Source organism: Acinonyx jubatus, chromosome C1 (genome assembly GCF_027475565.1).
Source record: "Acinonyx jubatus isolate Ajub_Pintada_27869175 chromosome C1, VMU_Ajub_asm_v1.0, whole genome shotgun sequence".
In the NCBI taxonomy this organism is placed as follows: domain Eukaryota; kingdom Metazoa; phylum Chordata; class Mammalia; order Carnivora; family Felidae; genus Acinonyx; species Acinonyx jubatus.
The window spans coordinates 186,133,905-186,150,852 of NC_069381.1; the positions used below are offsets into that span (position 1 = coordinate 186,133,905).

The window sequence follows — 16,948 nt, forward strand, 5'->3', positions numbered from 1 at the left end:
ATATTAGTGCAGATATGGAAAATTGCTTCCCCATTTTTATTTTGTAGAGATTTATTCATATTTCCAGCATGAAAATTTGAAATTGAAGTTTCAGTTTGCAGTAAGCTTAGAATTCTATGGTTGCTTGGGTTTGCATTCTTATGGCTTCATTTTTGAATAGGATAATTATGTTTCTAAAAACAACATGGAGGGGCTCAGTTGGTTAAGCATCTGACTCTTGATTTCGGCTCAGGTCATGATCCCACAGTTTGTGAGTTTCAGTCTGGCATTGGGCTCTGTGCTGGTGCCCCCCCCCCAAACAAATAAACTTAAAAAAATAAAAAGTGGGGTGGAAACAGTGTCTCAAGAAAATAACATTCTCTGATAAATTTTCCTTTATTGATGTGTTTAAGACCAGTTATATAAAAAATAGGTACAAAAATGTGCCTATTTTCTTTGGTTTTTGTTTATTTTGAAGTGTACTTAATATATATGAAATCTTCTTAGCCCATATTTTTAATGATTTAGAATGTGACTCATTAAAAATTATTCAAAATGAGATTTTTATTTCTCTGAAGTTAAAAATAAGTAAATACCAACATTGTCACTAACATACAAATTCCTTTTTTTCTGTTACAGCTCTACCAAGTAGTTGAAAAGGAAAGCAGATTTTGTCATTTTTACTTAACATGCTCAGAAAAAGCTCAAAGATTATTTTTGTTTTAAAAATAAATACTTAAATGATAAAGTTACTACCTTGGCCAGTCTTTGATTTGATACTTTATTTAGATACTAGTTGTGAAGCTTACAGATCCTGTTGGCTTTTAGTCTTTTGGCTGAGGGGCACCTGGGTGGCTCAGTTGGTTATGGTTGGTGACTTCAGTTCAGGTTATGATTTCATAGTTTGTGCGTTTGAGCCCCACGTCAGGCTCTGTGCTGACAGCTCAGAGCCTGGAGCCTGCTTCAGATCTATGTCTTTCTCTCTCTCTGCCCTTCCCCTGCTTGTACTCTGTCTCTCTGTCTCTCTCAAAAATAAACAGACATTTAAAAACATTGTTTTTAAGTCTTTTCATTGAAATAAGAGGCTTTGAATTTGTTTCAAGTTTCCTTTGAAAATGCTGTTTAATAGTATTAATTAAATTAATAAGAAACATAGTATTACCTGTGTACAGAAATTCACCCTCTATTAGCAAATGGAAAAGTAAAAAAACACATCCTATGTGAACATTTAATAAACCCAATAAATTAATGAAATATTTTATGAGTATTGTGTCATAAAAAACAAATTTTTTTGTAAAAAAATGTTAACATTGTATTTATATTTTAGGCCCTTCTTTTTTTTTTTTTTTTAAACGTTTATTTATTTATTGAGAGAAGACACAGCATGAGTAGGGGAGGGGCAGAGAGAGAGGGAGTCACAGATTCTGAAGCAGACTCCATGTTCTGAGCTGTCATCACAGAGCCTGATGTGGGGCTCGAACTCACGAACTGCAAGATCATGACCTGAGCCGAAGTTGGACGCTCAACCTACTGAGCCACCCAGGCTCCTTTTTTTTGTTTGTTTGTTTTTTGTTTAAATAAAAAAGGCATTTAAACACCAATGGAAATTACACTAATAGGTTATTTTAAAATGTAACCAACTTAACCACTGGGGTTTTCTTGATCATTGTATTAGTATAAATATAAATGGGGTTTGGGAAAAAATTAGCATGCTTTAACCCAAGGATTGGCAAACTTTTTCTGTAAAGGCCCAGCTAATAAATATTTTAGGCTTTGCAGGCCATACAGTCTTTGTTACAACATTCATCTTTGCCCTTGTAATATGAAAATATGTAAGTGAGTAGAATGGCAGTGGTCCAATAAAATTTTATGTATAGAAACTGAAATTTGAATTCTGTATAATTTTCACATGTCATGGCACTAATTTTCTTTAGACTTTTTAAAACCATTAAAACATGTAAATACCACTCCTGGGTTGTAAAAACAAAAAACTTCAGGTGGTAAAAAACTTAGTGGGCCAGATTTGGTCTGCCAGCCATGATTTGCCAGCCCTTGCTTTAGCCTAGAAATGGAGAAAGCCAGTAGGTCCAAAAAGGAGAAAATTTAGCCATTGGGGTTAAGAATATAAATAATGTTAAGTCACTGAGCACCTATATTTTGACTTTTCCGGTTATTAGAACTATACATTCTCGTGTTGCACTTACATTATATTTTTCAGACCGTTGATATTCATAAAGAGAAAGTTGCAAGAAGAGAGATTGGTATTTTGACTACCAATAAAAACACTTCAAGGACACATAAGATTATTGCTCCAGCCAATCTTGAACGACCAGTTCGTTATATTAGAAAACCTATTGACTATACAATTCTAGATGATATTGGACATGGAGTAAAGGTAAGTATAATTTTTGTCAGCCTTTTAAAAATAGCAGTCCATAATGAAACGCTTTAGAAAATGAAGCTTTTATCTTTTTTGGAAGCCCAAGTTTTGGCCCAGTTGTGGTTCTGAAGATTCCTTACTACTATAACTATTTTATCCTTCTTGCTTCTTCTTAGTGCTATGTTGTCAAGTTTTAAGCAGTCATCTGTAAATGAAATGCATTTAAACAGTTATGATAATACCTCATGTAGATTGGGCAAATAAGTGTGGTATAATTTCTGTAGTCTTTTAATGACTTAATATGACTGATTAAAAGATTACTTAGCATGTTATTAAAGTATTTACCTTACCTCAAGAATTTATCAGCAAGCTTCTGGCATTAGTTTTCAGAAAGAACATATGTAAACAAACATGTACTTTGAATTTTTCTAAAATAATTCTGTCTTAACATTTGGGTGAGAATAGTGTAGACAAAAGTAATATATGAATTAATATTTCTACCCATTTTGAATATGTAGCCATTATGTGTTTTGGCTATCTTTTAAAATGTATTAGAGTGCCTGCTGTATATATAAAATACTATGATCAAAACTGAAGTGCATATAAATTTCAATGAAATTGGTATTTATACTTAAACTATTTGGAGCATCAGCTAAGTATTAAGTAGCTTAAAGTTTACATCTTTAATCATTGATTTGAAAGGCAGTGACTTATTAAATGTGACTTTGGATAAATATATACAATATACTTATAAGTAAAACTGTATAGTTTATGCAGTTGATTTATGTCTTTATATATAAGCAAATGTAAATTAAAAAAATACACTATACTAGTATGGCTAGAAATCAGTTAAGTCTAAATTTAATGTATATCTTGGTAAAAGAAAACATACAGTATAATTAAAAAAATATTTTTCTTAGAATTTTAATATAAGCATTATTATCTGGAATTTGATACTTAATTTTATAAAATACTTAAAATTTTATAATTTTGAGATTTTTTTCAAGGCTAATAACTGCAAATAGAAAATTTTAGGATACTGCTGGAATCTACTTCCAAAAGGCACTTAGAATAAAGCATAATATTTGTGCTTGCCCATTTACATAATAAAAACACGATTTCCTTCCCACTCCAATTCTTACTTAATTCAAGTAAAATATTACTCTTTTGGGACTCTGTAGTCCTTCTTATTTGGACTTTTAGTGTTTAGGCGACACTAATGTGAAGAAATCTTTAATAATGTTTTTTGAATAAACCAATGTCATATAATTTCATCAAAAAACCTTCCTGTTCATGACACATTCTGCTTTGACCACTCTTTCTATGATCTACTGAAACATTATTTTTTAATGCTGAATGCTTAACTTGTTTTTTCTTTGTTTTTTTCCTTTCTCTTCACATCCTGAAGTTCCAACTAACCTTTCAATGCTTTTTTTCCTTACCTCTTTTATTTGCTCCATTTATGCATTAAGTGGTTGCTTAGATTTAAGGTAAGAGATTCCAGGGCTGGATTTCCATTCTTTGTTCTTATGTAGAATATTACATATGGGGAGTGAAGAGATACTTGGCACTTGGCCTTCTAAAATCAACAAATAATTCCTCTTTTTAATATTTAAAACTTTTTGTCATGCAGCTTTGTGGTGTGTCTTCATGTTCTGTGAGGGCAGATTTTTTTGTGTTGTTCACCACCTTGTCCTGTGCTCCTAGAACAGTGCCTGACACACACACTAGTGGCTTAGTAAATATGTTTGAATAAATGCTTATTTTGCAATGTTAATATGTTTTGTGAAAATAAAATGTAAGTTACCGTATCATAAAATGTCATTATGGAGTAAAATTAGCTGGATTTTTGTAAATGTAGAATTTATGTTATGGATTGGAGGGCCAACTAATGTGCTTCATTTAACCCTCCCCCTGTGTAATAGCCTTTTTATTCTATAAATGGTGTGCTTTATTATACACTTATGGCCAGTATGTCATTATCTCTTGACTCTTAGTCAATGTAAAGAAAGTGAGAAGTGGAAAATATTCAGTGTTATGGGTTTTTTTTTAAGTTGCAGTATCATGTATTTTGCTAAAATCAAGATTAGTTTCTTTTTTCCCAATATTTCAATATAAACTCATTTTAAGAGTTTTTCTAGCTGAATATTAATTATATCAAAACATCAAAAGTTCATGATAATATTTAACAACAGGTTAAAAATTAGAGAAATATTTTGTTATGTGTTTCAGTAACAGTTTAGGTGTTTTTTTCTTTTTTTTTTTTTTACAGTTTTAGTATTTTGGAGAATTAATGGTAAAAGACATTCAAGTATATTCAAGAAGTCTCTTTTAAATACAGTTACTAAAATCGTATTCACCAAACTAAGCATGCATTTCCTTTTTGTTCTTATTTTCTTAACTGACCCTTGTAATTTATTTTCAAATACATTTTCTTTCTAAACCCTGTTATTTGCCATGTCTTCAGTATAGAAAGTGATGACAGGAAGATAACTGAGATCTGAATCATTAACTATTAACCACGGCCACTGACATTTCAACAGATCTGATAGAGAGATGTGACTAGAGGAGTTGAGGCAAATAGTACTTCTTGTGTTATTGAATAGATGATGTTGGCTCCAAGCCCTCCGTCTTGCTGAGTGAAGGCATGTGGAATTGTGAGGAGATTGCTTTTGCATAACAAAGAACTACACCCAAAGCAGTGTGTAGTTGCTTGGCTCTTTTCCTGTAAATACTATATGCAGATTTTGGCTGTTGATGTTTTAAAGTGATTGAAGAGAACAGAAAGATTACCTGAATGAAACACAGAAGTGGACTAATTCTTTTCCTCGTAAGTTTAGACCAGCTTGCCTAAGCTGCTATCCCATGCTCATTTCCTCCAGATTACTTCTTGACCTTCCTGGGTTCAGGATCTGTTCACGTGAGAGAGAGACCAAAATGAGTGGGAAATGAGAGAAGCTCCTAGAAAGCAAGGAAATATCACACTTGGATAAGATTCCTTAACATCTTTGCTCTTTGTACCAAAAAACCTTCACTCTTTGGGTACTGTGGCTCTATATAGGTGTTGCTGTTATATCTGGGTGCAGTTTACTGAGCGAGAAGAGTACCCTGCATTCATCCTAGAAGCTACAATGCACCAACGTTCTGTCTTTTCTTCCTTCCTGTCCCCCTCCCCTCTTTTTTTTAAGCACATTGTTAATAATTTTTGGTGAACCAAAACAAAGTAGAGTGAAAAAAGTATTCAGCATATAATAAATTATTTCTCTTTTAGTGCTGGTATAAAAATGATTGGTTTTCAAAGGGTGATGAATGGAATAATATAATACATTAAGGTAGAAAATAGAATTTAAAAATGTTAAAGTTGGAAAGGACTGCAGATAATAAACCAGTTAAGTGGTTTTCCAGCTGAGCTTGGAGACCTGTGGGTTATATCAAGTGCCCTAGAAGTCTCCTGATGTTTGTTGGTAGGATTATCTGCTACTTTGATTTCCTCAGCTGTTCATGAGTTCTGTCTTTGCTCTTGTTGCTGTTAGACTTTTGATGCTTTTCAGACTCTAAACAAAGATAACACTTTGGGACCAAACACATGGGATTTGACTCAGAAGAATCCTCTGTACTAAAAGTTGAATTTTTAACATTTTGTACAGTGGGTTCTGATAGTGGTTATTTTGGGTTCTGATAGTGGTTATTTTAGGTTTTTTTCTTTAGTTGAGTGGGGAGAACAAGTTGTAGAGTTTAGTTCATAAGACTTTTGAAAACAATGTCGTGATATTTGTACAACAAAAGGCATAAAAAACTAAATGGTGGAATGCCATATTGGAAGTGTTTTAGTATGTACCTGAGGCCATATAAAAGTGTAATTTAACTTGAACTATACATACTACTCCTCCTTGTATATTTAAATCCTGCTTTTTAAAAATGTTTATTAATACTGATATTTCTTTTTTTTGAGAGTTCTATATAATTTGTAGACATTCCTTTTTGTTTAAAACATAGTCTTATTCTAAAATATTCTAAGTTCCTTAAAAGCAGAGAAATCATTTTATAGGCCTTTGTGTCTCATTCTGACCCCCTGCCATGTCTCCCTTAATTTTCATATTCCTTGGCGTGCCTGGGTGGCTCAGTCAGTTAAGCATCCGACTTCAGCTCAGGCCATGATCTTGTGGTTTGTGTGTTCGAGCCCTGCGTTGGGCTCTGTGCTGACAGCTCGGAGCCTGGAGCCTGCTTCGGATTCTGTGTCTCCCCCTCTCTCTGCCCCTCCCATGCTCATGCTCTTTATCTCTTAATAACAAATAAATGTTAAAAATTAAAAAAGAAAATTTTTTCATATTCCATTGCCTACTAGTCTGGTAGATGAAAAGTGGTTGATAAATGAGGAATATACCACAGATAACCATTTTAGAATGTGTCTGGTACTATTCTGTCACAGCAGGTCATCTGTCAGTGGGAGATTTCTTCATAGCAGAAGTGTCCTTTGTGAACTAGAGATATCTGGCCAGCCAGCTTTATAAAAAATACTGAAGTTCACAGGGTTCTGAAAAAGCACTGAGATTTGTAATAAACATTGTATTTTGATATATCAAGGTTCAAGGAGTTATTGAATGTACCAAAAAAACATAGAGCAGGAGAGTAGGAGCACTGTAGAAAAAATATTAAGGCCATAAGAATGAGCTTGATGCTTGGTGCTAGTTGTAGAGATCTCCAAAGCCTGGGAGATAGGACCACTCTTTGAACATAAAAGAACTTTTCTACCTCCAGTATTACCTACATTCCTTAGTCACAGGCCAATGGCAAAGTATTTGAGCATTGTCACTTAAATGAAATAATTCTTCTGTTTTGAGGATTTCTTTTTGGTGGGAAAAAAGGGGGAGAATGTTTCCTACTGTTTCCTCCTTATACCTAATACCTGCTTTACTTAGCTCTCAATGATGACTTTCCCCTTTATAGAATTAAAAAATGCCCACATAATTCGATGGTTAAAAGCTTCATTCTGATTTCCAAAAAAGACTTTGAAGTATAATGAACACGCACACTCATGATTCAGGACCATTAACTGCATGTTTATGAACCAGATGATAGTTCTGCTTATGTTTATAGTTTGTTTTAAAGTTTCATGTGGAATTGCTGTAATGAAGTAAGTGTAGCTCTGCTTTGTTTTCTTTGTCCTGAGTTTATGGTGCATTCTCGTTCTCCTGTCTCTCTTTCTCTCCCTCCCACCCCCCCGGCTGTCCACTTCTCCACACACAAAATTTAGTCCTGTGTTTTGCTGCTTGTGAGGAAGTGATGTCTCCCCCATAAACTTCCCTCAAAATAGTGTTTAGAACCATGATGGCTATCAAGTGAATTTTTTAAATCAAATTATTTTATATTTGAAATAAACTTTCTTTAATTATAATACAGATCCTGCCTGTGATAAACATGTTAAGTGTTTATTTATTTTTTTTTTTAACATTTCTTTATTATTGAGAGACAGAGCATGAGGATGGGAGGGGCAGAGAGAGGAGGAGACATAGAATCTGAAGTAGGCTCCAGGCTCTGAGCTGTTAGCACAGAGCCTGACATGGGGCTTGAACTCACAAACCGTGAGATCATGACCTGACCCGGTCAGATGCTTAACTGACTGAGCCACACAGGCGCCCCGACACATTAAGTTTTGTTTGGCAGTTATTCCTATTCTTGCTCTTTTCCTCAAATTAGATGGCAGTATTTATACTCTGCATAGCATATTCATCGTTTTATTTAGCCTTTTTCACAAAGGAAAACCACCTTGAAGAAGTATTGAAAAACTCTTTTAGCTTCGTATAAAGGTACAGTATCAATAAAGTATAAAATTACAGATTTTTTGGACATTCTACAGGGACTCTGGTTTCTTACATGATTTAAGTTACTTATCCAAAACCCATTAACCAAGCAGATACAATCATTTGATGATTCTACAGATCATAAAATGTATCAAGTTTTGTTTATGGAAGTGTCCACTGGATTTTAATATATAGGTTGTTTATTTTATATATTTTTATAGATTAAAAGACTTCTAGAAGATACTGCAATTTAAATAAAAACACTTTACATGCCAAAACCTTGAATCAAAGTTGAAAAGCTGTTTTCAAGTATTTTAGCTATTCCATATATAGAATAAAATTCTCTTTTACTTTTTCTACTGCTGCTCCTTTTCCTTCCCGTTTCTAGCAAATTGATGTAGTTTAGTGTTGGCTCACCTACTTCTCCCTCATCACTTAAAGTAACTTTGGGTTTTATGTTGTTTAAGGTTGAGCTTAAAGGACTTTGGTTATTACTATAAAAAATCTGATATCATAAATTAAGATTTACAGTTTGAAAAGCTACTGGTTATTTGTCCTATTACTCTTGAAATTTTACCTAAATGTGGATTGATGTTTTAAAAACTTCTGGCATTTTCATTTTAAGATATGATTAGTATACCCTCTGCTTATTAATGAGGGGGGAACAAGGATAAGTTAATCTGTCTTACTTGATAACTGGTTTGTTTTGTATTTATTAAAAGTAACACCAAAGGATTCCAGATAAACGTTTCAGTTGAAAAAATATTGACATCTCAAAGGTATCATTTGTCATTAAAGATTGTTTTAACATCACACACAACTTGTTCACTGGGCTTATTCATTTGCAGAGTTTGTTTCATGATATATTATTTCTTGCCTATTCAGGTAACAAGTAGTATTTCAGGATTTTTAAAAATTTCATTTAAGCCAGAGTAATTTTGGCAGCCTCAGTACTCTGTATTTGGTTATGATTTCTTTTCTTAAAATTTATATTTTGAAATTATAGTTATAAATACATTCTGATTTCAGTGGTGTAATGTCTTGCAGTTTCATTTTATAAATAAAATTGAATACTCCAGACATAATCTTATTAGAAAAGTTAATATCTTTTTTTGAAGTGTTTGGTAATCCACAATATTGGGGGCTTAAAATAGGGTCAGGTATGAACCTATATGTTGAACATATTTACTCTAACCCATTGGTAATCTCAGACAATTTGAGATTGCATTTGAACTATATTTGTGAATAACTTCTCTCACCTCTTTAAGATATCCAGATTTCTAGGGCTTTCTATATGAATGCTGATATACTTCTTTGGTGGCATCATTTGTTTCCAGATTATGCTACTCTCTTTCTCTCATATTTTCAATTAGAGAGAGATGGAATAGTGAGGAGTGATGGCCCAGCTCTGATTTAGGACGATGTTACATCTTTCCCATAATCTTTATTTTCGGCCTGAGTGGGTCTAATTCCCATTGGAACTAGTACATTGCCTTTGGCCTCTGTATTGCTCATAATTGAATGGGATATCTCAGCCCTAACTTTCTAGTTCAGATGTTTAGGAACATGACTTAACTTCTGGCAGCTTTCAGGTAGGTGATTCCTTCATAAAAGAACATTAAAGAAATCTGAATTGTAAGGCTGATCCACTATTTTAAAAACTGAAAATTTTTTGGTATATCATACAATTTGACTTTGTATTCTCTAGTTACAATGGATCAAAACTATACTGCATATTTTATTGGGAAACATGTATTTTTTATGATATACTTGCTATCTAAAAAACAAGGAATTGTTTAAAGGCATTATTGTTTTTGACCAAGTTTTTCTTTGTTAAAACTAAAGTTCTTATGGTTATCCTATTTAATTTCAATTAAATATAGTATCAAATAGTCTAACCAGTGATCTGTTGGTGTGATGGCCTAATGGCAAATACAGTCTTTGCATACAAGTTTACAATCATTTGAAAATCTCATGTTAGGAAGAGTCCTTTGAGTACAACTGTAGAATAATAGTAGAGTAGAAATTGCATATGAAATGCATGGCCTCTAATTTTTTTTTTCCTATTTAAACCTTCCCCTCCTTTGTTAAATAGCATAACATTATTTCCCAAAAGTGACATTTTGTTTCACTGCATACGAGTTGATTTTTCCTCCAAATTTTTTTAGGTGAGTACCCAGAATATGAAGATGGGTGGGCTGCCGCGTACAACACCTCCAACTCAGAAACCCCCCAGTCCCCCTATGTCAGGGAAAGGGACACTTGGGTAAGTATGTAATAATTGAAAACCACTTCATGTAGTGTTGTTGAAAACTAAACACTACGTATGTTTAAACTATTTTTTAATATTTGAAACAAGAACATTTTCTTCCCAAGGTTATCCTTTTTTCTGGGAAACATCTTTATAATTTTAAAAAGATTTTGTTTGAAAGTTATTTTTCTGTTGAATTTTAAATTTGAGGTAAAATCCTAGCCCAAGTTCATGGTTTATTATAAATTGTACTCTAATTTCAGAAATGTTTTAGAGTATTCTGATTGTGCTTATTTTAGACTATTCTTCTGGAGAACACTGTAAATTACAAAATTCTGTATGTCTTGTGTGGTGATGAGAATACTGAGCTTTAATTCTATCTCACAGAAGTGAGCTCTGGATTTGACTTTTGGCAGAAATGGCCATTTAATGTAAAAGCTTAACATTTTTCTTCTGTAGCATCATAATATAAACATTTGGTTTATCATGGAGGTTTGTGATCAGGTGGACATAATATATCCCAAAAGCCAGATGACTAAAATGGTGGTCCAGCTGTGCTCCTGCTCTGTGGTTTTGCATAGTCAACCTCTTAGCAATTCAGTTTTTTCATCTGTAAAAGGGGGTTATATTTGTTCTCTATCAACTTTTCAGAGTCATTGTACCACAAATTGGATTTTTCAAAAAATGTGTAAGACAAAGACAAAATGCTTTGATACCCATTGGCTTGATGATACATGCTTAAAAATTTTTAAATTGACAATCTTGTTTTTGGCCCCCTCACCAAAAAAAAAAAACAACAAAAAAACCAACCAAACAAAAAAAACCATAACCAAAAAAACTGAAAAGAGAGAAAAGAAAAGGGAAAAAAGAAAATGACAAAAAAACTAATTAGGACAGGACAAGATGAATTAGAATATAAAAGAAGATAATGTTGGTAGAGGAATTATAGTTAGGACAATGGGAAATAAAAGGATAAAAATTAATTCCGGCCAGGAATAGGATGCTTTTATTTGGGATCAGCAAAACAAATTCTGCTTAGATTAGAGAGGAAAGCATCTAGTAGATCAAATAAGATTTAAACTTCAGTGTAGTATGTTTTTATTTATTTATCTATCTATTTATTTAATTTTTCTATTTTTTAAAATTTACATCCAAATTAGTTAGCATATAGTGCAACAATGATTTCAGGAGTAGATTCCTTAGTGCCCTTACCCATTTAGCCCATCCTCCCTCCCAGAACCCTTCCAGTAACCCTCAGTTCTCATGTTTATGAGTCTCTTCTGTTTTGTTCCCCTCCCTGTTTTTATATTATTTTTTTTCCCTTTCCTTATGTTTATCTGTTTTGTCTCTTAAAGTCCTCATATGAGTGAAGTCATATGATTTTTGTCTTTTTCTGACTAATTTCACTTAGCATAATACCTTCTAGTTCCGTCCACATAGTTGCAAATGTCAAGATTTCATTCTTTTTGATAGCCGAGTCATACTCCATTGTATATATATACCACATCTTTTTTATCCATTCATCCATTCTTTCCATACTTTGGCTATTGTTGATAGTGCTGCTATAAACATGGGGGGTGCATGTGTCCCTTCAAAACAGCACACCTGTATCCCTTGGATAAATGCCTAGTGGTGCAATTTCTGGGTCGTAGGGTAGTTCTGTTTTTAGTTTTTTGAGGAACCTCCATACTGTTTTCCAGAGTGGCTACACCAGCTAGCATTCCCATTCAGTGTAGTATGTTGATGACATGGTAGGCTGTAGTGGTGCAGATGTAAGAGTAGAGAGATCAAGAGGAAGTATTTGTTTTCCTGTGGAATGTCTATATTTCTATTATATGTAGTACCTAACAGATTTTGTTAGGTTTTAAGTCAAGATTGTTAGCAAGGTAACCCACTGTCCTCTTAGTAAAAGAAAACTTTCTGTTGCTCTCAAATTTTGAAGATGTATTCATATACCAGTATTTATTTCCCTTGTGTATTAGCAAGGGCTCTGCAGGATCTTTGGAGACCAGAGTTGCTGAGCACTACAAACCAGTTGATGGTCACAGTGTGGCGTTTTTGCATAATCTTTGTCTAGCCATCATATTTTGTTCCTTTGGCCCTTATTTTTTACTTTGTATTTATCATTGCCTTCACTGTATTGTTCTCAGTCAGCAAGGGTTTTTGTCTGCATGAAACAGAACATTTTTATTGTCTGGAAATGAGATGTTTGGAAATGAATCCGTATCTTATTTTTTTTTTTTTATTTACATTATAATTTCAGATGCCTAACCTTTTTAGTATTTTTTTTTTTTAATTTTAGAGAGAGAGAGCACGAATGGGGGAGAGAGGCAGGGGGAGAGAGGGATCCTCAGCAGGCTTCACCTCAGCACAGAGCCCGACCCAGGGCTCAATCCCACAATGCTGGGATCATGATCTGAACCAAAATCAAGAGTCTGATGCTCAATTGACTGAGCCACCCAGGCACCCCTAAACTTTTTCGCATTTTATTTATTTTTTTAAATGTTTATTTTTCAGAGAGAGAAAGAGTGGGGGCAGGGCAGAAAGAGAGAGAGAGAGAGAGAGAGAGAGAGAGAGAGAGAGAGAGAGAGACACCCAGAATCCGAAGCAGGCTCTGAGCTGTCAATGTAGAGCATGATGTGGGGCTCGAACTCACAAACCATGAGATGATGACCTGAGTGGAAGTCCGACGCTTAACCTACTGAGCCACATAGGCACCCTACTTTGTAGTATTTTAAATCCACGTTCCTGATATTCCTTTTCCTTCCTTGGACGTACTATATCATCTAGTGCCCTTTACTTATTTTTACTTATTTTTTTATTTTTTAGAGAGAGAAGAGAGCAGGTGGGGGAGAGGGGCAGAGAGAGAGAGAGAGAGAGAGAGAGAGAGAGAATCTCCAGCCTCCACACTCAGTGCAGAGCCTGATGTGGGGCTCCATCCTACCACCCTGGGATCATGACCTGAGCTGAAATCAAGAGTCAGATGCTCAACCGACTGAGCCACCCAGGCACTACTGCTTATTTTTAATTATTAATGTACATATGTGTTTATGCAAGATTTTGAGGGTAGTAGAGTGGACAGGGTCACTACAAAGTGATCTCACTGAAAATCTATCTGGGCTATTGAGTAGCCCAGGAAAACTGTATTTAAAGGAACCTTGGGACTCTGGGAGGAGTGAATTATTGAGAAATTTGTAAGGGAGTAACATCATTTCAGGAAAAGATAGCTTTTTAATTTTCACATCTTGAGATCCCAATTTTTATTCTTTAGAAACCAGAATTGTATCTGCAGAATGTCACTTTCATGTCAGTTGAGTATTTATCATTGTCATAAAGAATTTAGAAACTTAGAGATGAGAACTAATTTAATAATCATTAATATGCCATTGTGCATCCTATTTCCTGTCATATTTCCTCTTTTTTTAAATTTATTTTTGATGTTTTTATTTATTTCTGAGACAGAAAGCACGAGCTGGGGAGGGGCAGAGAGAGAGGGAGACAGGACCCAAACTGAAGCAGCCTCCGTGCTGACAGCAGAGAACCCAGTGCGAGGCTCTAACTCATAAGCCGTGAGATCATGACCTGAGCTGAAGTCAGATGCTTAGCCAGTTGAGCCACCCAGGGGCTCCTCCTCTTACTTTTCTCATTCTCTTCCTTTTAAAGGAGATTTTGAGAAGAAGGAAATATATTAATAAAATCCAGTCTGTTTTGTACTTTACAGTCCAAAGCAAAATAAGTAGAAAGACTTAGGTGGTCTTTTTTTTTTTTTTCTCTTCCTTTTAAATGTTGAACACTGAGGAAGGTAAGAGGTAAAAGAGATCAAGGTAAAAGTTGAGTGAGGTGAGAAAGGAAGTGAGGGGAGAATGGAAGGAGAGGAGATTAACTTGTGTATTTCTTTGTGTGGATGTGTAGTGCAAGTTCTATGTATTTACTATATAGAAAGGGAAATGACTTGTTAGAGTTGCTATTGATGATCACTGTGGGGGGTTGTGGAGCCAAACTATAGATTTATTTACCCTATCTTTGAATATCTTTGGTTAGGGAGAGAGGGGTGAGGAAGATAATTAGTGCATTCATGCAGTACAGTTGGGAAACTTTGGCATGGTACTAAAATAATTCGAACTCGTTAAAAAAAAAAGTCTGGGAAACACTGGCTTTCTTGGTGGGAGAATCTTTGTGCTCTCTGAGAATGAATGAACAAAATTGCATTAGTACAGGGAAATGAGGTTGGAGACTAAACAATAGCAATACTCATTGAAACCCTAATGACAAAGAAGTGATACTTAAGGAAAGACTGAAATTGGTAGCTGGGTTATGTGAAAACATTTTCCTGTCTCTGAATACAAATTGTATTTCACTACTGGCAACTCTTTGAATTTATTGTGCCGAAACTTGCTAATCACACAATACATACGCTCTTCTTTTTGTAGGCGGCACTCCCCCTATCGCACACTGGAGCCAGTGCGTCCTCCAGTGGTACCAAATGATTACGTACCTAGCCCAACCCGTAATATGGCTCCCTCGCAGCAGAGCCCTGTGAGGACAGCTTCTGTGAATCAAAGAAATCGAACTTACAGGTATTTTCTCTACCTCAGTGCAAAATGTGATGGTCATAGTACCATAATTTGTTCAGATTACTTCAGTTAAATCTCTCTCATTTTCCAAGCACTAAGTTCTTTTCCTCACTCTACTCCCCCAAACCTCATCTGATTCTGCTTCTCTCTTCTCATGTTCTGATGAAGATTTGAGGTCAGGAAGTTGAAAAACAGAAAAAACAGACATCTTAAAATACAGACTTCTCTACAAAATTAATAGTTTAGTTGACCTGGAAAAAGTTGTGGACCAGATATGGGAAAAAAAGTTATGGATCAGATGTGGGAAATTGCAAGTTGTTTTTTGGTGGAACTTTACAGATGAAAAACTATATGCAATAAACATTAATATGGAATGGTATATCAGGATATTATTACAAATAAAATTAGGTTTTAATTATTAATCAAATAACCTGTTTAGGGAAACTGTTTTTATTATAAAACAAGTTTCTTCAGACAATAAAGGAAAGTAATAGTATTTTTATATGTTGAACCCTATCACTTACCACTTATATATTTTTCCTTCTTTTTCAATTTCTTTAATAGATGCTTATTAAAAGTTGGTCAAAGCAAGTTTCTTGAACTTAGTATTTTTCCTGTTTTAAGAAATTAATACTTGAAGTGGAAGATTTTTGAATGATCTTTATTTAGCTATATGTTCATTTCAGCAAATTTTGGGAAATGCTGGCAGTATCTTCCTATATATAAATACTCATGCTTTGGTGGCTCTTACTTCTTCAGCAGCAGCGGGAGTAGTGGAGGGAGCCACCCGAGTAGTCGGAGCAGCAGTCGGGAGAACAGTGGCAGTGGGAGCGTGGGGGTTCCTATTGCTGTCCCGACTCCCTCTCCTCCCAGTGTCTTTCCAGGTAAAACTCAAATGGTACTTCATCTTTACTTGTCTTTTTTCAATTTGAATTCAATGTATGATTTAACTATAGTGGGCTTTTTTCATAATCAGGATTTTGTTTTCTTTAGGACTCTAATAATGTTGGGAAATCTTTATGCATTTTTTATATGTTTATTTTGAGGGAGAGAGAAAAAGCATGTGTACATGTGCACAAGCGAGCAGGGGAGGGGCAAAGAGAGATAAGGAGAGAGAGAATCCCAAGCAGGCTCTGTGCTCAGTGCAGATCTCATGAATAGTGAGATCATGACCTAAGCTGAAATCAGGAGTTGGACACTTAACCGGCTGAGCCATCCACTTATCCCTCTGCTCTTGTTATTTTTGACCAAGTGATTTCTGAGTTCATGTTCACATACTTCTCTGTCATGCCTTTGGTGCTGTGGCTCAGTTGGTGCTTTGAGGTTTCATGTACCACCTGGGTATGAGTTATATTCCAGCCAGTGTTATGACATTGCATGCCTTTGGACACAGTGGGTACTTAGTGTGAGAATCACATTCAGTGGCAGATTTTAAAGTAGTTTTGGCACTTAAGTTTAGTGGACTTATGGAATTTAATACTGTCGGAAATACTACCTTTTTTTTCTGAAACAGAAAAATATGCTTGTTTAATGTGAAGACACCAAAGTTAAACTTTATTTTAAAAGTATGACACAGAAGACATAAGGATAGAATATTTAAAAAAAAAATTTTTTTTTAATGTTTATTTATTTTTGAGACAGAGAGAGATAGAGCATGAACGGGGGAGGGTCAGAGAGAGAGGGAGACGCAGAATCTGAAGCAAGCTCCAGGCTCTGAGCTGTCAGCACAGAGCCCGATGCGGAGCTCGAACTCACGGACCGTGAGATCATGACCTGAGCCGAAGTCGGGCACTTAACCGACTGAGCCACCCAGGCGCCCCGAATATTTTGTATTTAATTTACTTATAATAGCAAATAGATAATACCTTTTTAAAAATCATAAAAAAAGATTTGTGTTTTCTAAATTCTTTTTTTTTTTTTACCAAATAGGGTGTTTATATCTGAAATATATGTTTATTTTCTG

General features: G+C 34.7%; 2 protein-coding genes across 51 annotated transcripts in view; one reads left to right on the forward strand and one right to left on the reverse strand.

The window, feature by feature from the left end:
* Positions 1 to 16,948, forward strand: part of ABI2 (abl interactor 2) — a 121,079-nt gene that overhangs the window by 66,170 nt on the left and 37,961 nt on the right. For 8 of the 50 annotated variants that reach the window (XM_053215614.1, XM_053215613.1, XM_053215611.1 and 5 more), the window contains exons 3-7: positions 2,198 to 2,374; positions 3,832 to 3,849; positions 10,329 to 10,426; positions 14,842 to 14,988; positions 15,745 to 15,869. In XM_053215614.1, coding sequence (XP_053071589.1) covers positions 2,198 to 2,374; positions 3,832 to 3,849; positions 10,329 to 10,426; positions 14,842 to 14,988; positions 15,745 to 15,869 — 565 coding nt within the window. The remainder of the gene's footprint in view (positions 1 to 2,197; positions 2,375 to 3,831; positions 3,850 to 10,328; positions 10,427 to 14,841; positions 14,989 to 15,744; positions 15,870 to 16,948) is intronic. The other 42 variants (XM_053215615.1, XM_027052931.2, XM_027052936.2 and 39 more) reach the window with 9 other exon arrangements.
* Positions 5,101 to 16,948, reverse strand: part of RAPH1 (Ras association (RalGDS/AF-6) and pleckstrin homology domains 1) — a 153,861-nt gene continuing 142,013 nt past the window's right edge. The window contains exon 16 of the mRNA XM_053215610.1: positions 5,101 to 5,271. Coding sequence (XP_053071585.1) covers positions 5,218 to 5,271 — 54 coding nt within the window. The 3' untranslated portion in view covers positions 5,101 to 5,217. The remainder of the gene's footprint in view (positions 5,272 to 16,948) is intronic.